The sequence below is a fragment of the Merops nubicus genome, unplaced genomic scaffold, assembly GCF_000691845.1.
Source record: "Merops nubicus isolate BGI_N331 unplaced genomic scaffold, ASM69184v1 scaffold7949, whole genome shotgun sequence".
In the NCBI taxonomy this organism is placed as follows: Eukaryota; Metazoa; Chordata; class Aves; order Coraciiformes; family Meropidae; genus Merops; species Merops nubicus.
This window is the reverse complement of record NW_008630098.1, coordinates 26,747-45,915: the sequence shown is the minus strand read 5'-3', so window position 1 is coordinate 45,915 and position 19,169 is coordinate 26,747. Positions and strand designations below refer to the sequence as shown.

Here is a 19,169-nt window from a genome sequence, read left to right as displayed (position 1 = left end):
ATGTTCAGCTTTGGACTTAACTCTCCTTACTAGGTGTTCCTGCTGTAATATAGTCAGGGACCTGCTGCAGCTGAAATGGGTACAATATTCCACTGTACTGTTGTGCACACAGTTTCTTGCTTGTTGCCTTTTTCTGAAATAAGGGATAAGTGTATGTTGTATTCCATTGAATAATGGAGAGTGTCCATCCTAAACTTTCAAATTGTAAATTACATTTACTATAAAATTACAATTAGTGAATACAGAGCTTCCTTTAAGAGAAGAAAGATGTTGTCCAACATGTAAATTTTTTTAATATCTTTCTGAAAGCAATTTTTTTAAAAAAAATGCATTGCACATTGCATATAAAATGTCAAGCTATTTCAAGGTAATGCATTGAGGTAGCATGGGAGACCAAGCTGTGTTTCATTTGATAGTGCCTGCAGGTGTGGAGGTACATGGGAAATTTTGATGAGAAAATGTGACGCTTTTGGCAGCTTTGTAAAGATGAGTGTGAATTTTGAGGGGTTAGAGGAGAGAATCGAATGCGAGATGGTGGTAGAGAGCCCACGCTGTGAAGGAGAAATGCAGACTTTTAACAGTGAATTGATGTGACTTTTTCCTCAGATCAAGTAATTCGCTTTTGAAATATCCTAAAGTCAAGCTTAAACAGAAGTTTGGAAACTATTTTTAACCTAGAGACTTAAAGCAGTCATTAATTTATTAAAGTCCTAAAACCTACTCCTCTTTAAAACATTCACCTCACGAAGGTACTCGCTGCGTGCTCTACAGATTTAATGGCAGCGCGTGTTCTGTTAGCTGCCTGCTAGTGGCAGTTGTCCTCCCTTCTTACACAGTGGATGTAAGGAAAAAAATCCTGTTTAAATGTCTTTTTTTCTGAATGTGCAGTGCAGTTGTTTAAATGAATCATCTTTGCAATAGCCGTCAGTTTCTCTCATGTTCAGTGCTCTTTATCAAGGTAGCTTGTGTCCATTACATGCGTTACAATAGTGGGGCATACAAGGATATGTCCAGTACTTTTTGAAGGTCAAAGACCGACCTCTTGAGCATCCATACATTGTACAGTTTTGTTTTGTTTTTTTTTTTGAAAACTGAGTGTCTTAATTTTTCAGGTGATGCAATTCTAAGCTGGGTTGTATGAATGGCTCAGTATACTCAGAGTAATTTGGAGTGGGTGCTTTTGTGCCTTTTATTGTGTCAGAAGTGCGTGAGGAGGTTAGAGGTGTTTTGTCCCTTGAGTCATTTGAACTGTTCTCACCAGTTTGGGGAAGTTTTTGTGTTCTTGTTCAAGTGCCTTAGAACTAACATAATGTTGGATGTGGTTAAGTTATCTTATCCCATGACTAGATTTCATGTTGCAGTAGGAGAGGTAGCAGCAGAGTGCAGACTGGAGTGAGAAAATTGGTAGCACAAGGGCAGCCTGCTTACACAGCTAGAAAAAAAAAACCCAGAAAGATACTTAAGTGTTTTGATAAAGCTTGTAACTTGTTTGGTAATTCTAGTCATAAGGTTGTGATTTAAGCATTGAAAATCTGAAAAATGCATTACACTTGGAAGTACCCATGAGAAGTCAGGAGGGGGCTGTAAATGTTTTTTGCGTCTTTTAAAACCTGAGATTAAGCAAACCACTGTGCCCCACTGACCCTGGAGGAAGCATGTGGCTCTTCAAGTCTTTTGTTCCTGTCTTCCTGTGCATGTGCTGTGCTTCTGTTCGAGTTTGCTGGGATGTCACTCAGTTAAAACCATGTCCCACGTTCTAATAGTGAATGTCTTTCTAAAAATCTGTGGTGGTCTCAGTAATAAAATAATGAAATCCTTTTTATGTCCAGAATATTTTGAAATAAATAGTTCTTGATTTTGTGCCTTGTGAATTATTGTGGTTGTAGTATAGTAGGAGTTATGTACCAGAAGCATAAGGACCAGCACATAGATGACGTCCTTTCCTAAACATCTGTTAACTGGGACAGTTTTCTCATTCTGCTGGAAACCTTGAACAAGAAGATGGAAACTCTGAAATGTGACTTACTCTGGTTCAATGCAAGAAAACTCCGGAAGCCTCCTCCCCTAACTTTCAACTTTTGGCAAGAGTTACATGGCAGTGCTAGGTTATGTCCTTTTGGGACGTGAGAGTTGCGTGCCATCAACTGGACTTCCTAAACAACTTCTGTAGACAATTAGATGACATGAATGTGGTCTGGGCAGCACCTGAAAACACTTGGTGCAACCCTGTCAAGCTAGTTGTTCTCTTCAATAGACAAACCTGATTAAGCAGTTTTTACTGTGAGTGCTCTGTTTCCTGTCCTGATGACGTGCACACCTTCCTTTGATACGTTGGTCATTACGTGTTGTGGAGGAAGAATAAATAACACCAATTAAACCTGTGAGTGTCAGAACCCAGGTAACGTGCGGATGCGCACGGCCATTAAATGCTGAGTAGGCAAGCCATTTGTGGACTTCTGCAGCTGATTCCTACATCAAAAGCCATATGAGTAGTGTATAAATGTCACTTTTAATTATGTGCTCTCTTGTGTATGAGGAGTAGGATTGGCCATATGAAGATTTCTGGTTTATCTGGAAATACTACCCTATTTTATTACATCTGTTTTAAAAGCAGGGAACTCAGTGGTGGCTTATAATAGACACAAAAGGCATTTTTAGGGTAAAGAATGCATTAGTTACGAGCAATAGTGATGTATTATGAAAGATTTTAAATTTAGTAGTCCAGAAACTGCTGGTGGAGAGTCTGGTAATAATGGCAAGACTTCAAGGTGTGAATTGGTAAAATGTGGACAACTTTAATGTTGTATTTATAGAATCTTTTCAAACCTACACACTTGTGGTTAAGGGGTAGAATTTCAGTAGCTGGAAGGAGGTTGGGTACAAGAAGTGGACTTCTAATGGCAATTAGTAAACTTCTGTACTTAGTATTTGACTAATAATGAAAAATTCTTTGGTATGTGAATACTGCAGCTTGGTGGTCAGAAGAGAGGTAGATAAGATGAAAGGAGCTGCCATGAATAACCAGCCAAAAATTAAAATGGTCTTTTTCCTGTTTTCCTTGGTGGCAGTAGGAAATTAGTGGAAACAAGCTGCTTTAGGCTCCTGACACCAGCCAGAAAACTCTTTGTGGCAATAAGCTCTGCTTCCAGCTTCACACCTTTTTCCAGGTTTATTCTGGTGTGTGCAGCTGTCCCTATCCTTGGTGGGCAGCCTGGTACTGAAAAAAAAAAAAATCTTTTCCTGCTAGTTTAGTTTTTGAAGGGTGTAGTATGTCCTGGGTCAAAATCCTAGTTATCTGGGCCATGGAGGTGAGCTGTGATGTACTGTTTTGGACAGGAGCTCAGAATAGTGGTCAGTCCGAGTTTCATTAATGCTGGATAGCTTTCAAAGTATCTGAAGGGACTTACTGTTGTGGTGACTTAACTAAAACATTTTTTGCTGTGTCTTCCATTTGTCCAGAAATGGACTTTCACATAATTATGTGACGGGTGACCATCAGTACAGTGGGCAGGTACTGAGGCTTGCTGCATTTTTTTTGAGTTGTGTGGAGGTACTACCTTCATCCTTTCTGATGTTGTCTTGTATTAGAAGTTACGAAACGGCAGAGCCCTGCACGTACTCAGAGATTCTGTATTGATTCCTCCAGTTCATGTAGACCTGATACTTCTGAAAGACTGACCAGGGAGATTTCAGAATTAGTCCTTTGTATATTGAAAGCTATTTGCTGAGCAAACAGGAGTGAGATTCACAACTGAAATTATTTTTGGAAGATACTCTGCATTCATCAAAAGTGAGTCTATTTGATGTAAAAATCTTTAGTGTAATAGCATTTGTAAATCAATTGTAAATATTAGATGTCACAACTGCAGAGTATTGTGAATGAAAGCGAGCTTTATCACAAAGCCTAGTGCTTAGCTTGCTTCCAAAATGCCAACAAGATAAAAATCTTTTATGCCCATTGTATTTGCACATTTGTAACATTTCTAACTCTTCTAGTTAGAAGCCCCCAGAGGGGCAGCACTTAAATTGTAGTTGTCCATACTTGTTTTGGTTTTGTAGTATAATACAAACAAGTTGAAGGAAGTACTGAAATGCTTCTGTGGTGTATTTTGCAGCCTTTGTGCAGTGACCATCTTAATTTGTTCTGTGGGGGTTTTTTTATGTGATTGATATAAAAGATGTGCATTTGATACCATCAACTTCAAAAATAAGTAGGACTAACACTAAAAATTTTATTCTCTATAGAATTTGAAGCATTTCCTAAGTTTTTTGAAGATATATTTAGCTTTTTATAGTATCACGCTGAAGGAGATTGGGCAGATTGTTCAGTGCTGTGCTTCTGTGGGTTTATCAGCAATGTTCCCCATTAGGCAATTTTCAGAAAGCATTTAGTTTTATTAGGAGACAGGAAATTGTACTGCCTGCCCTTTGTACCCTGTAAATCAAAGCACTAGCCTTGTTGTCACTGCCCTGTCAGGCCTTCATATTTCAGTCTTCTCACTGGTAAGGTGGGAGCATATGAAAGAATTCTTAAACAGAAGGGAAGTGAGCTTCTAAGCTGAGATCTGTTTTCTAAGTGAGCTGTTAAACTTGAGCATACGTATTTTCAAACATGAAGGTGAATTTTTCTGAAATTAGATGTAATGTTGTGCTTAATAATGCTAAATATGTTGCTAATGAACATAAAACCCCTATTAAGACAGATTTTTAGGTGTTACCAGAAGTTTGCAAGCTGGAACTGTGAAGGTTAAACAGTGTTTATGTTACCACTTCAAATCCATTCCACTTTTCAGCAGCTTTGGTGATAAATTGAGTAACATGGAAGCCTGCAGTAAATTGTTCCATTAATTAGATGACTTACCTTTACTTAATCCACCCCTATGTTGCTTTGTTCTCTTAAGACTGCAGAGTTTAGTTTTGAAGTGCTACTTTTTGTGTTGCTGCATTTAGGAATGTCTAGAGTCTTTAGGTCTGCCTTAGTGTTTGTTTATATTACCGGAGTGCTTTTCCTCTGGCTGGGTCAGCTGTACAGGCATCTCTGTATTAGCTGTAGGGGATGAGCTTGTAGTCCTCCTTCCTGCTCTCTCTAATATTCTAGCATGGATTGCAGACTAGGGAGAGATGGTGGTAACTGGTGGGGACGCTTGCCCTCACAATAAAGCTTTGTGTTCCCTGGTTTGAAGGAATGGCTTTAGAATTTCGGACCTGACACAGTGGCTTCTCAAGCTGAATGACCAGCTTGATTGAGGGGGTTTGCTTTTGAAGGGGAATACGTTATTTCACTTTTGTGTTAAACTATATTTGGCATCTGTAGATGATCACTGTGTAGAGATTTAAAAAAGTAATGCTTGCAATTGGACTACTCTGTGGTAAACGTGTAATTACATTTTAGTTTGAAATTTGAGAACTGATAGGCAAAGAGCAGGATTTAAACACCTGAAGCTTTGTTAGTAGTGGTGTTGCAAATAAAAAGGTAACTACTGGTTTGGCTTCTACGTTCTTGTCATAGCCGATTCCAGACCTGGGAATTGTAGGCATAGCTCCTGCTTGTAATAAAAGGTTGTTTTGGTTTTTTTAAATAAAAGGTGCCTCTACATCTGTTTCCAAAGATGCTTTGCCAGAAACTGATTTTTTTAAAGAAAAATCCTTCTGAAATTATTCTGGAAATTAATTTTTAGATGTCCATATTCTAGGTAACATAGCATATTGTGTATTTCTGAAATCACTCTCAAAACTGCTTCAAAATAAGACAAGTATGTTAAGTAAACTATTGGGGAAACAAATGATAAAGGCAGCAAATGGCTGAACATCAGAATGTGAACTCCTGCAGTTTGTGTTTGTTCTGGGACCTGTTCAGGTGTGTGTTGGAGAATAAAGGGATGCAGACGGTGCTTTCATGATGTGATTTGGGCCCCTAATCCAAGTTGAATTAGAAGAACTCCTTGCTTCAACCTTCTTAATGCTACTTCAAAGAACTAAATTACTTCAATAAAAATTGAGAAGGAATGTATTAATAACTGTTTTCTTCAAACAGGAAACCACTCCCAACCCCCAGCCCGCAGAAGAAGAGAAAACTGAACCAGCACCAAGTCAGGAGGTTGCCAGCCCTGAGCAGTATATTAAGCATCCACTACAAAACAGGTAAATAGTACAGAAGCATGATTGTAATTTTGCCAATGACCCAAAAAAAGCCTGTGGCTTTATAGTTCACTTGTTTACCTTATGCTTTCTAGAACCATTTTAAGAGTTCTCGATTTTTTTTAAGATTTTTGAGGTGAGGTTGCAGAAGAAATAGGGTATGATCCTGTTGTGAATTTAGAAGCTTTTCACACAGAGTTGTTAGAGGAGCCGAAAATCTTTGCGGATTTTCACAGTGCAGCCCTGTAAGTGGAGAGGGCATGGCTTCGCCTTAGCTGGAGACAAGTGGGGCTTCGGTTGTTTTTGTTGTGTGTGTTTTAAGAGACTGATGCCAAGATGAAGTTGCTGCTGAGCAGAACTGCAAAACCTTCCATTCTGCCTTGCACTTGGGGCAGTTAAGGTGCCAGGGGTAAGGGCTTCTCATTCTTATTTCTTGTCAGTCTTAGTCCTTCATATCTTACAATTTTTTTGCTCCTATTTGGAACTGAAAATAGCAGAAGCTGTGTCAATCAGCCAAAGATCTTATTAGACTTGATCACATGAGCATTTGGTGTCTACAGTGGTACTGTTTTCATTAGCTGTAGGAAGCACAGCAGAAGAAACCCTGTAAAGTGAAAATGGACACATTTGTACCAATTTGTCAGTAAGGAAAAACTATATTGCACTTAGCATTTTCCTTGTTTAACAAGAAAAACGTGGAGCAGTAGTTAAAAGTATAGTAAAGCGAAGTTATTGAAAACTCCAAGCCCTCTTACTGTATTCTGTGTTCATTCTGCAAAACCAGGTGTATCTTAGAAGTTAGTACTCAGGTTTTTGCTGAGCTATAGAGACAATGAGGACTTTAAAACCTCATTGAAGGCTTTGGACTTCAAAATCTTGACTTGAACTACTTTTCTGCTGTGAAGATATTATAAGCTTACAGGTCGAATTCCATTAAATGTGCATAAAAGTTACTCCAGCAGTATGCATACACCTCAAAAAGACCTTATAGGAAGTAATTTTCTCCAAATAAGCTGGAGAGCTGATGTGTGCTCAGTACTTAATATTGCCAGGTAGGTACTGCTCCAAAGTGAACTTTTTACTAGGTGGCACTTTTTTCCTAAGTTTTGAGCAAGTGTGGAAAACCACTCTGTGCTGTATTGCTATGCTGTGTGCAGCCTGTTTTCCCTTATTGTCCTTCCCTTCTACCCTTCCTCTTTTGTCTTGAAACACTCTGATTAAATTGGTGCTGTCACTCCTTTAAAAGTAGTAATGGGGCTATTACTAGAGAATAGTAAACTTTTAAAACCAAGTTTGAAATGTCATGAAAGGTCTCAAAACAATAGAGTGGTAGGTGGCAACTGCAAGTACTCCACTGTGAGAAGGTAAATGAGCTCATAGTGCTAACCTGAGTGATTTCAACACTGCTGAAACTATCACTATGAAAAATAAGCCAGTTTTATCAAGTATCAACTCAGGTATCCTGTTCCAGCATTTTAAATGGTGCCTTTTAGATCCAGAAAGAGCATCTTTGTGTGTAAAGGTTCGATTTATCTGTTGATTTCTACACAGCAGAGAGAATGAGGAAGAAAATCAGATGGAAAATTTTTCATTTAGTCTTGTCTTCATGTGTATAGATTTAAAAACTTGAAGCAGTTGGTGTTTTTTTTAAAGATTGTTGCCTTTAGTAAGCTTCAAGCTCTCTAAGTTTTAAAATTTATACTCTCCAAGTATGTGAGCGCTTGGGGAAACTTTCATGTCATATATAGCTTTGGAGTGATGTAATTAGCTCTTGTAACCTTTACAGGGAAATCAGTGGAGAGGGAGCTGTGCTGCTAGTTTGAATGGTTGGTGTTTCAGACCACAATCAGTTATTTGTTGGTAGGGGATTACTGTTTAGCAGTGGCAGTGAGAAGAAACATCTGAGGCTTAGGAGTTTAGAGTCTTAGAAATGACCCAAAACTGTTTGAAATATTTACACAAACAGGTTGATAAGCCTACTGTGATTCTTTAGTGGGAACACAAATGTTGTTGAGCTGCAAGGAGCTGGTTTTAAAAACTTTCTCATGTATCTTATTGATGAAAACTGACTTTCTTGCTGTCTTATGGTTTGCAATTCGTTTAGTTATAACAATGCAAATAATTACGGTTTTAATATATTTTAATTTCTAGATGCTATTGTTTTGTTTTGTTTTCGTTTAGATGGGCACTCTGGTTTTTTAAAAATGACAAAAGCAAAACCTGGCAAGCAAATCTTCGTCTTATCTCAAAGTTTGATACTGTTGAAGATTTTTGGGCGTAAGTAAAGATTTTTTCAATCTGCATAATAATCCTGGCATATGTTGGTAAAGCTTATGCTAAAGCTGAAAGAGAACAAAGTGCTCCATGAACTGCAGCTTTTTGGGTGTAATGTGAAACGTCTGTGGAATTAAAGGGGAGACCTACACCATTCTTCAGAACACGGTAGAATGTAACCTTTGAAGAAAACGTGATTGGAGAAGTTCTTCATATGTTAAATGCACATTGTCTAGTTAATGTTGGCACACTGTTTATAGTCGTGTATATGACACGCATGTAAAATATTATTTGTGCAGTAGCTGTCTCATAGTAACATGTATTCATAAATTCTTAGCGGCAACTGATTGTCACTTCCTTGGCCCCAAATTTTGCTAGTTGATTAAATTCTCAGACAACTGGCCCACTTCAGAGGTGCAAGAGTGCCTGCATCTGGAGCACAGTACTTGGGAGAGTGATGCAGATTAATAGCACCCTTGAAAGAAGTTTATTAGAGGTTACAGAAGAAACTACCTTCATCCTAAAGGGGAGGTTTGCAAAAGCAGTTAGGCTCAAACGGCAAGAACAAAGCCTTTCAAGGCAGGCTTGTGCTCTCCAAACACTTTGGTTGAATTCAAGTGGCTTACTTGGAATATTTTGCCTGCCATAATGATGAAATATGGAGAAAATGGTGAGTGGCATGAGATTGAGGGTGAAAAAATGCATTATATGTTTTATACTTCTTTTAGTATTATGTGCTACATTGAGTGGTAGAGTTCTTAAAGCTTTTGTTGAATACCTTCTTCTGGATGTGATCAGTAAGGGAGAGATGTCTCTCAGTAGAATAATGAGACCCATTAGCACAAACAGGGAAGTGAAGGATACTGAAAGTGTTGAACAAGTATTTATGAGTGGAGTCACTGGAGAGAGTGGAACAGGATTCTGTGCTTGTAATCAGCTTTCCCAGTCCTGCTATGGGGGTGGCCACTGACCGAGTGAACTATGGTTTGCAGTCTAGGTATGTGTAATGGGAGGCTAAATTGTTTGAAGCTCACCACTGAAGTTGGTTAAGGGTAAGTTTTAGAGGTGCTATAACCAAGATGGCCTGGGTAATTAGAAGTGGTCAAATCTGCAGTCAAGGTTTAAAGTCAGTTAAAAGCAATTGAGAAGTTATGCCTCAGTTGTGGTCAGAGTGGGAAATGGATGTGTTCTGGGGAGTAAATACTACAGTTAAGGTAAACTTAGATGAGGGAAGCTGATAAATCTAACTGGCTTTGTGTATTCCTGTGCCTGACTTCTAACTGTTAGAACGTCACAGTGACTTGTGTCCTTTTTGGTGAGTGGACCATGCCTGGATGTTAATTGGTCTTGGACTACAGGTTACTGTGATATGTGCAGGCCATTTCCTAAGGTCTCACCTTAACAGTGCAGGAAAGAAAGCATCTCCCTTCTTGCTAGAGGAGGAGACAGTGTGTACTCTTTTTTTTTTTTTTTTTTCCCCCCCTCTGAATTGCAGTGCTGTAAGTTTGATTTGGATTATATATATTATACTTTGATGTTTCAGTCATCTGTTCTTACTTCTTGAGTCCTTATTCCAATTTGAATTATCAGGCTGACAGCCTTCATCCCTGGAGTTATTGTATTAAAGAGCAAAGTTGAGTATTTCCTCTAAAATTTCTGCAGAGAGAGTAGCCTTAGAAATATAAACGTTAACCTTATTCAATGTGCGTATGTGTGCAGAATATACACAGAGAACTTTTTGCAATGAAATTTTGGTGAGTTGTTACTAATAACTGTTAGACCTAGGTTTAAAAGAAGCATTTTTATAGAACCCAGCAAGTGTTCATAAGCCAGTTTCCATTCTGCGTCTTTAAACCCAGAATATTTCAAAGCTAATGCTTTTACACTGCTGAAAACTGGTTTAGAAATAGAATTGCTTCTGAAATAACTTGAATGCTTTTAAATTTTTGTGTTTTGGTCCTATGTCTTAAATTCAAGAGTTTTGTGCCTTAAAATAATGCTTAGTTTTTAATCCTGCTTTTTTCCCTCCAATAGTTTATACAACCATATCCAGCTCTCTAGTAATTTAATGCCTGGCTGTGACTACTCGCTCTTTAAGGTATGCTTGCTAATGGTTTGGGGTTTGTTTTTTTTTTTCAGTTATGAATGTTGATGGATGGTTTCCTGACTAAGAAAGGCACTGTCCAAGTATTTAATTTCAGATATTTGGGAGCGCTGTTGGGAATGTCCTGAACGTGTTAATTTTTTTTAGGGAGTTCTGAACACATGCCCTCTGGAAATCAGGCTGTCACTAGTTCTGAAAAATTACTCATTTTAACACTTCACACAGTTTGTCTTAAACTGTTACTGTTTGCTTTCATTCTATATTTGAGATTTTTGCAAGCAATTAAGTTGCAGTTATTTTTAGAATATGAAAGATTTTCCAGTTCTGTCATTTGGTGTGACATGATGGGTTCAAATGTCCAAGTTCTGTGGGAGGCTGTGATGTTCTACAGTATTCTTTGTGCATCTAGCTAGTAGTCCTCATAACGCACTTATAATTGTTTTCACCACCAGTTAAATGCTGTATTACTTCTGTATTAAATAGAAAATTGTCCCCAACACTGGCAGTTGAAGCATGCTGAGGAGGAGTGCAGACTAGGGAACGCTGGTGAGAAAATGTACATGGAATCCTGCCTTGGCTGGAGCAGGGATCTGAAATGGAGTTCTAATTTAGGTCTTAACCTTGCCCAAGTGCTTCCAATGTGCAGCTTCCTTTCTGAATTCAGATCTCTAAGTAGTCCTCTGTGTACTGGTGCCCGTTTCCTCCTTTGCTTATAAAACAGCTGCTGGCTGGGACTCCTCCGTAGAGTGTGTAAGTAGTTTGTAAACCCTAGCAGCTTTAGGTAGTGGAAGAGTTGATGGTGATTGCATTTGGGAAGGTAATGATACTTCAAGTGACTAAGAAACCTTATAAGTAAGTTTTAAGCATCTGTAGTCCCTGCAGAGGTTACAAGATCTATGGATCATGCGTGTATTTTTTGCATGAATCCTAAATTGGTGTTGTAAATGTGTATCCTTTTTGCTTGTCATCAATCAGCAGTAATTAACTTATTTAAATGCATGGAACAGGTACAGAATTGGCAGCTGCCGCAGGCTTCTGAGCAGTCTCTTGCTGTTGTCCTTCAGTTGTGACCTCCTAAGACTGCCTCTTAAAGGTGGTGGAGTAGTTTGAGCTCTGCAGCTGCCAGCGAGGGTGTTAAGTTCGAAGTGAGCTGACACCACTCCATACTGTATATTCAATACTTAAATTAGTTGTCAGCCAAAGTTCTGCACTGCGACTCTCTTAATAGGTACTTCTTAACCAAATTTCTCTGTCTAGACAGTTACTTTTTTTAATCACAGAGGATTCTGAAGTGCAGCATAGCTGGTGGATGTGGGAGGGGCAGCTGGCAGCTTTGCCAGGTCAGCACATCCAGAGTCATTTAATTCAGTGCAGGGCCATTGCTAAAGCACAGATTCAGAATGCAGCTTCCTCCTAAATGGTGTGTTGATTTCTGTGGTCCTGACGGTTAAAACCCTCTTTTTCTCACCTTGTGTATGGAGGAAGTCCCCGAGATAGACTGCTAAGGGAGTCTGCTTCAGTGGAGTAATATTTATGCATAAGCGAAGCACTTGGCTGGGCTGCACGGAGTCCAAGACTTAAAATAAAGACTCCAGAATGTAGCTGCTAATTTTATGTTTTCATACAGGCAAAGTGGATGGTTGACTTTGCCTGTTCCCACAGTATTCTTCTATGTAATGTTGTGTAGCCAAGACTTGCCTAGGCTGTAATTTTTCTGTAGAAATAAATATTCATTAGAGAAAGTACACTTGTTAAACCATTTTGGAAGTTAGGTATTAGCATGAGACAGTATTTCCAGAGAGGTATGTGTCTGAAACTACACACTTTTGTTCCTAAGTCACTACTGCTGTTATCACTGGCTTTTTGGTTATTCTTTAGGAAAAGTACAGATAGTCTGATTTAGCTTCTGGTCGTTCTTTGCAGGATGGGATTGAACCCATGTGGGAAGATGAAAAAAACAAGCGAGGAGGACGATGGTTAATTACACTAAACAAGCAGCAGAGACGAAGTGACCTGGATCGCTTCTGGCTAGAGACAGTAAGCACTATGGCCTTACAAATTGTGACCAAAATCTTACGTTTGCATTTAGTAATTTAACTGGTTTGCTGTTTGTGCCACATGAGGCTTCTGACTTCCTGGCAGCACAGTGTCCTGTACGGTTTCATTGGCAGGCTGTATTTGAAACTAATTTTTTTCAGCAGTGATGCTGAATGTAGTTGTATTTTGTTGAATACTTTCTTATAACAGGCAGCAACAGAGATAATTCTGCAGGGCAGATTAACCTTTCCCTGCACAGAATAACTGTGCAGATACTGGGGAAATAGTACTTTGTCTTGAATGTGACTCCCGAGTTTAGCTGCTTAAATGTAACAAATTTGGTTTAGGAATACTCTTATAAATGAATAGCTTTTTGTTCTTGGTGAAACGAGCGAGTTTCAGATTTGTATTATTTTTGTACTCAGTGTTAGGATAGACAAGTGATAGTACAATCTTCCTGTAAAAAATATTTTTCCAGAGTTATCTCTTTGGAATAGATTTTTATTTTTAATGGTAAACCTAATTTTAGAGATTGTGGCCTGCAGCAAATGAGTTGTAGAAAAGGACACTACTGTCTAGGAACTGACTCAGAATAGCATGAAACAGTCTCGTGTAATCTGGGCTTCAGGAGCATGGGTTACACACAGTACAATGCAAAGCAATCTGGTCTGTTCACACCAAATCTCTGGTCTTTTTTCCCCTGCTTGTGTGAGAGGCAAGAAGTATTGCCCCCCTTTGAAAGGGAGGAATGGCCTTCAAGATCAAAGCAGAGGTATCCAAAACACTAGAGCTATTAAGATCTTTGTTGTAGTGATTTGAGGAAAGGGTTGTGAACATTATGCTACTGGGGAGTATGACTGCACATGAGTAAATGAACTCTTGCTGTGAGCATTTGGCCTCTACCTAAATGCCTCTGATTCTTAGTAGGCATTACATATGGGCTGGAAACATGTAGATAGTCTGTGTAGACTTAAGGCTAGAGGGCCCTGCTTTTTGTTGAGGAGCACGCAATGACTAAGAGCCCAAACATACAAGTGACTAGGCTCTGCTCTAAATCAACCTCCAGTAATTATTTGTAACCAACTTTCTCCAAAGAAAATCAAAGCCTCTCCCTTTCTCACTCCTCTTTGGAACAAATTGTTATTATAATCTACTGATCTTTAACTGTTCTTTACTGTAAACTAAATTTCATTTGAGAAAGCTTTTTTCCCCCTCTAGTGCACCATTCCTGAAGAGTGTGCTTGACTGTAGTGTTTATTGATCATGGTGCTCATCTTGGCTTGTGTATGTACTCTTGATCAATATTTGGAATGTTCGTGTGTGGTTTAAACTTAAATATTTATGGCTTTCATTAATTGGTGAATGTGTGCAGCCTGCAATTGGGTGTAATGTTTAGAGTATGCATGGTTATACCTGATTCATTCAGTAGCACACTTTGTCCTTCTTATATTTCCTTGAAGTATTTCTTTGAAGTCAGCCCTTGCAGCCCTCACAGGTACTCAAAGACTTGCTTTGTTCCAAAAATTCCCACTGTGTTGGATTTCCAAATGTTACAAGTGATTCTGGAAAATTAAATGTCATGGTTGTGTATTGAACATACTGTGCAAGTAAAGGGGGGGAAAAATCGATTTGCAGATTAATACTCCAGTATGCAGAAGGATTTTTAATTCAGCATGGTCTAGAAGAATCTATTGTTTTGACTCTCTGAAACTCGCTTGTTTTACAAGTTGCAGTTTGAAAATTTTATCTTACCACTTTCACAGTTAGCATGTTGTACGAGGATGTGACCAAGCTCAGCCTTAATGCTCCTGCAGTGTCGCTGCTGCCAGTTCCACCGTTAGGGATCTCTGCAGGAAGAATATTGTGTCACTTGTACACTTGGGTTGTTGATGTTGCATTCCACACTGTTGAAGCTGTCTGGTTCACACTCCAGAGTCTGTGGGAACTCTGAAGCTTCCTGAGTGTGGTGATAGGCAGTAACACTTCATTAGATAGTCCTTTCATCTAAGTTGCATTCTGATTTGCTACTGAACTGATATACGTCAGAACTGGAGTTGGACCTTACATAGCTGACATATTGCCCAAATCGTTCTTCACAGGTTCTTCCTAGATAATGAATGTAAACACTTCAAATTTCAGATTTGTCCACCTGTGTTAAATGCACTTTAGAAAGAAGAATAAATTTCTTTAATTTTTACCTGGGTTTGGATTGGGGGAGTGGAGTGGGAGGCAACACTATGTAAATCATCTGTGTCAGAACTTGCAGCTGCTGGAACAGGAGGAGAGATTGAAAACTCCAAATAGGAGGAAGATACTCTCACAACTGTGTTTACATTCACTTGTAACATTTGGAACTTCAAGATGATACTGCAATAAACAGAAAATTATTGCTGTATGGCAAGTGGCTATAAGCAGTAAAATGGCATATGCCTCAGTTCTCTGTGTATGCTGCATGTTTGCCTGTGGAGCAGGATTCTGACACTGAACTGCCACTTGTAATGGTTAATCTTTGTTTTGTAGCTGCTGTGCCTTATTGGGGAGTCCTTCGATGACTACAGTGATGATGTGTGCGGTGCTGTTGTTAATGTTAGAACTAAGGGTGATAAAATAGCGATATGGACAACTGAATGTGAAAACAGGGATGCTGTTACACATATAGGGTAAGTATTGTGGTTGGCATCTTGAATATCTGAAGTATAAAAATGCATTTAAAGCCAGCTAACCTGATAGGGAATGCACTTCAGGTAGACAAAGCCTGTGTGGAGCTGTATCCCAGACTTAAGTCAGTGCTAAATTACTGGCATTATTGTGTAGCCTTTTGTAGGGACTTACATGAGTAGCTTCTTTGACTCCTGCACTACCTTTGCTGTAGTGGAGAAATCATGTAGAATTGAACACAAACGTTGACAGACGTTTTCCTTTCACAATAAGGCATTGTAATTAATACCTGAAGGTAGTGTAGGTTCTGTTGCAGAACGCCAGTTAAAGATGGGCAGCCAGTAACAGTAGACCATTGGTAAGATTTTCTCCCAGGAAAGTAGTAAGAGAAGAAAGGTGCTGTGAATCTTACAGCCCACAAGGTTGTCCTTATGTCTGAAAAAAGCAGGACAACAGTGTGCTGTGAAACTACAGATGTTTTTCTACCTTTTTGTCTGTGTACGACTTAAAAGAATGCTGAGTTTCATGGGCTGTTTGACATGTTGTAGTAACAACAGTAGTCATTTAAGATAATTGTGAGTACTTCCTGTGGAAAATGCACTCAGTGCTCTGCTATTTGGCAAGCTAGTTACTACTGTGCTGTAGTAATGATGCTTCAAAATGACTTGCTGTTAAATGGCTTACAATGACTGAATTAAAGTATTTTCATTGATTGGCATAGCTTAGCACATCTGCCGTAGGCCAGACTTCAACTCTCAGGCATAGTAGCTTGCCAACATTGTTCACTTCTGGGTGGCTCTGTTGTCAAGAGAATGTGTCACATTCTTTATTTGGGCCTTTAAGAATGTGGTGGGGTCTTCCTTATACTAATGATTTTATTATATAATCATGTTCAGACTTCAAAAGTAAGTGTTTATCAACACAGAAGTGTGGTATGCATCTTCTGCTAGTAGAGAGTAACTTTCCATCCTAGTAAACATTGAAGAGCATTTTTAGAGGAGTATTACCCATTAACTAAGAAGTTAGGATGCCTCAGAGAACTGTAAAGTTGCAATTTTATTTTTGTAAACTGACACAATGACTAAGGTAAGTTGTGTTGACTACCTGGCATCATGTTGCCACAACTCCAAAGACAATACATCAGGCTTTTATTTAACAGTTAAAATTGGGTTAAGCTATGGTCCTGTAAACTGCTCCATTATGATTAGGAAAAATTATGTAGTTTGGTTAACAGTCTGTGGTTGAACAGCTTGCTCTGTTGCATAGAGCTTGCAGCCCAGTGCCATAAGTGGTTTGCATCTTGCTCTATGCTGAGGAACACCGTGTGTGGTGGGTATTGCTGCTCCTTTCTCCTAAGGCATAAGACCCAATCTCATTTTTCTTAGAGCTGCTGTTGGGTAGCTGCCTGTGACCAGGACCATAATTCATTTGGGGCATGGGGGTCTTACATCATTAGTTATCATTAGTTACAGAAAAGACAGACTGTGTGACTGAGATGTGTGTGGTGATAGAAGCTGACTGTTCCAGGGAACCTCAGTTTGATTAAGGTGACTTTATCATCTCAGTAGTTCTGGGATTGTGGACCGTGACTGTTTCGGTTGCACGTGCGCTAATATAGTTTGCAGATATTAACGATGTTCACATCATTAGTTATCATTAGTTACAGAAAAGACAGACTGTGTGACTGAGATGTGTGTGGTGATAGAAGCTGACTGTTCCAGGGAACCTCAGTTTGATTAAGGTGACTTTATCATCTCAGTAGTTCTGGGATTGTGGACCGTGACTGTTTCGGTTGCATGTGCATAGTTTGCAGATATTAATGATGTTCACATAAATGCAGTCGAAACTCTGTGTTCTACATTTAGTTAGGCCTGTTAATTATTTTTTGGTAAGAGCTTGTCCTATTTTCTGTGGTAAGTCATTGTTCATACGGAACTATAAGCTGCTTTTTAGATGCCGTAAGCTAGAAAAATCATGTTTCGAGTCCTTCATACCTACCTGGGAAGTTGTTTCTAAACAGGCAACTAATTTTAGATGCCGTAAGCTAGAAAAATCATGTTTCAAGTCCTTTATTCATACCTGGGAAGTTGTTTCTAAACAGGCAACTATTTTTCATGAAGGTGTCAGCAGATCTTAAAAGCAGGTGTCCTGTTACTGATTCCTTTGTAAGGGCTTTGCTTAAACCGTTGTTCTATTTCTTTTCTCCAGGAGAGTATACAAGGAAAGATTAGGACTTCCTCCAAAGATAGTGATTGGTTATCAGTCCCATGCAGACACAGCTACTAAGAGCGGCTCCACCACTAAAAATAGGTTTGTTGTTTAAGAAGACACCTTCTGAGTATTCTTTCATAGGAGACTGCGTCAAGCAATCGAGATTTGGGAGCTGAACCAAAGCCTCTTCAAAAGCAGAGTGGACTACGTTTAAATTTGATTTCCATCTAAGTGTTGCTAAGATTTGTGAGAAGTCTCATTCGCCTTTGTCTTGTACTTCTGTGTTCAATTCTTTCTATTTTGGCTGAAGTAACCATTACCAATCAGAATTTTAGTACACTTCATACCCCCTCCCCCCAATCCATAAATGTTTTTCTGGCCCACTCTGTAATAGCTTGGTAGAAACATTACTATTACGGGGAGAGAAAAAAACAGTTGTTTATCCACAGTATTCAGAAAAGAAGTTGCATTTCTGTACCTGCAGGAAATTGCTCTGTTTTACATTTGCATTGTATGCAGTAACATTTTGCTGGTTTGAAAAAGAGTATGGTGCATACAGTTTTCTAGCAATTTTTTTATACAGCATCATCTTTGCTGTAACCTGTGCTGATGGCTGCTAGATTAATTTATTTGTTTTCCCTATTTGGTAACATTAGTGATATTTTGATTTCAGTTGTTTTTGCTCATGTAACATTTGGTGAAGAATCTGGGAATATGACAAAGGTGGAATAAACATTAATTTTGTGCATTCTTTGGTAATTTTTTGGTTTTTTGTAACATCAAAGTCTTGCTACAGATTTATGCATTTCAGTCAAATCAGTGATCTGTTTGTGATTTCCTAAAGATAATTGTGGATTTTTTTAAATGTAACACCATAATTTACATTCCTTACTAGAAATAGTATGTCTGTTTTTGTATCTTATGCTGTATTTTAACACTTTGTATTACTTAGGTTATTTTGCTTTGGTTAAAATGGCTCAAAGTAGAAAAGCGGTCCCATTCATATTAAGACAGTGTACAAAACTGTAAATAAAATGTGTACAGTGAATTGTCTTTTAGACAACTAGATTTGTCCTTTATTTCTCCATCTATACAGCAAGTATTTGTACCTCTTGTGACAAGGCAGTCTCTGCTGTGGCATCTGTTGTAGTGTCTTCCAAGAAAGATAGTCTGGAGCTGTAGTCTGTTTAAACTCTTAATAAATCTATTAGACAGCACCATAAGTCAGAGTGAAACTGTATTGTTGTGGCTGCTGGTTTTAATTAGTGGTTGGTGTAACTGGTCACAGTTTGCCTTTTCTCTTTTGACTTTGGTTTATGCCAACTGAGAAATTTAAGGGTACGTAGAATGCTGCCTAGTTCCAGGTTAGAACTACACTAAAAGCTCTTAAGTGAGTGATTCTACTTTAAGTATGTAATTCCTATATGAAGTACGAGCAAAGCACGCTAGAGACGTGGCTACAAAATAAAAGTCTGAGAGGATCTAGATGGTCTGCTGTTGTGTAGTGTCCTACAGCAAAGTGAAGCTTTCGTTGGCATGGAAGTTACTGTGGGAGCTGTAAGTTTGTCTTGCAGGGCTGGAGGAAAATTTTGCAGGCCGTTGAGTTAACTTCTTGTCGTGAGCACAATGTGAGAGGGTTTTTCTTTCTGCTCTAAAAGCAGAGCATGCAGCAAAGTCAGTGCTTCACTGCTACCTTCCTCTTCAGTGTGATGTACGTGAAGATCTTGCCGGGGCTGTGCAGCCTTTC

The 19,169-nt window shown here is 38.9% G+C and overlaps 1 protein-coding gene across 1 annotated transcript; it reads left to right on the top strand.

The window, feature by feature from the left end:
• The first annotated feature begins 6,014 nt into the window (after positions 1–6,014).
• On the top strand, positions 6,015–18,170 carry LOC103779524 (eukaryotic translation initiation factor 4E). The gene is made up of 6 exons (XM_008947156.1): positions 6,015–6,141; positions 8,320–8,415; positions 10,447–10,510; positions 12,440–12,553; positions 15,074–15,213; positions 17,420–18,170. Exons 3-6 carry the CDS (start codon positions 10,481–10,483, stop codon positions 17,532–17,534), a joined length of 399 nt encoding a protein of 132 aa, XP_008945404.1. The 5' UTR covers positions 6,015–6,141; positions 8,320–8,415; positions 10,447–10,480; the 3' UTR covers positions 17,535–18,170.
• The last annotated feature ends 999 nt before the right edge of the window (positions 18,171–19,169 follow it).

Bases quoted from the DNA above. Each gene is read 5' to 3' on its own strand.
- LOC103779524 (XM_008947156.1), top strand. From the start codon at position 10,481: ATGCCTGGCTGTGACTACTCGCTCTTTAAG. The intron at 12,554-15,073 runs GTAAGCACTATG...TTTGTTTTGTAG, and splicing joins ATCGCTTCTGGCTAGAGACA to CTGCTGTGCCTTATTGGGGA. The intron at 15,214-17,419 runs GTAAGTATTGTG...TCTTTTCTCCAG, and splicing joins GATGCTGTTACACATATAGG to GAGAGTATACAAGGAAAGAT.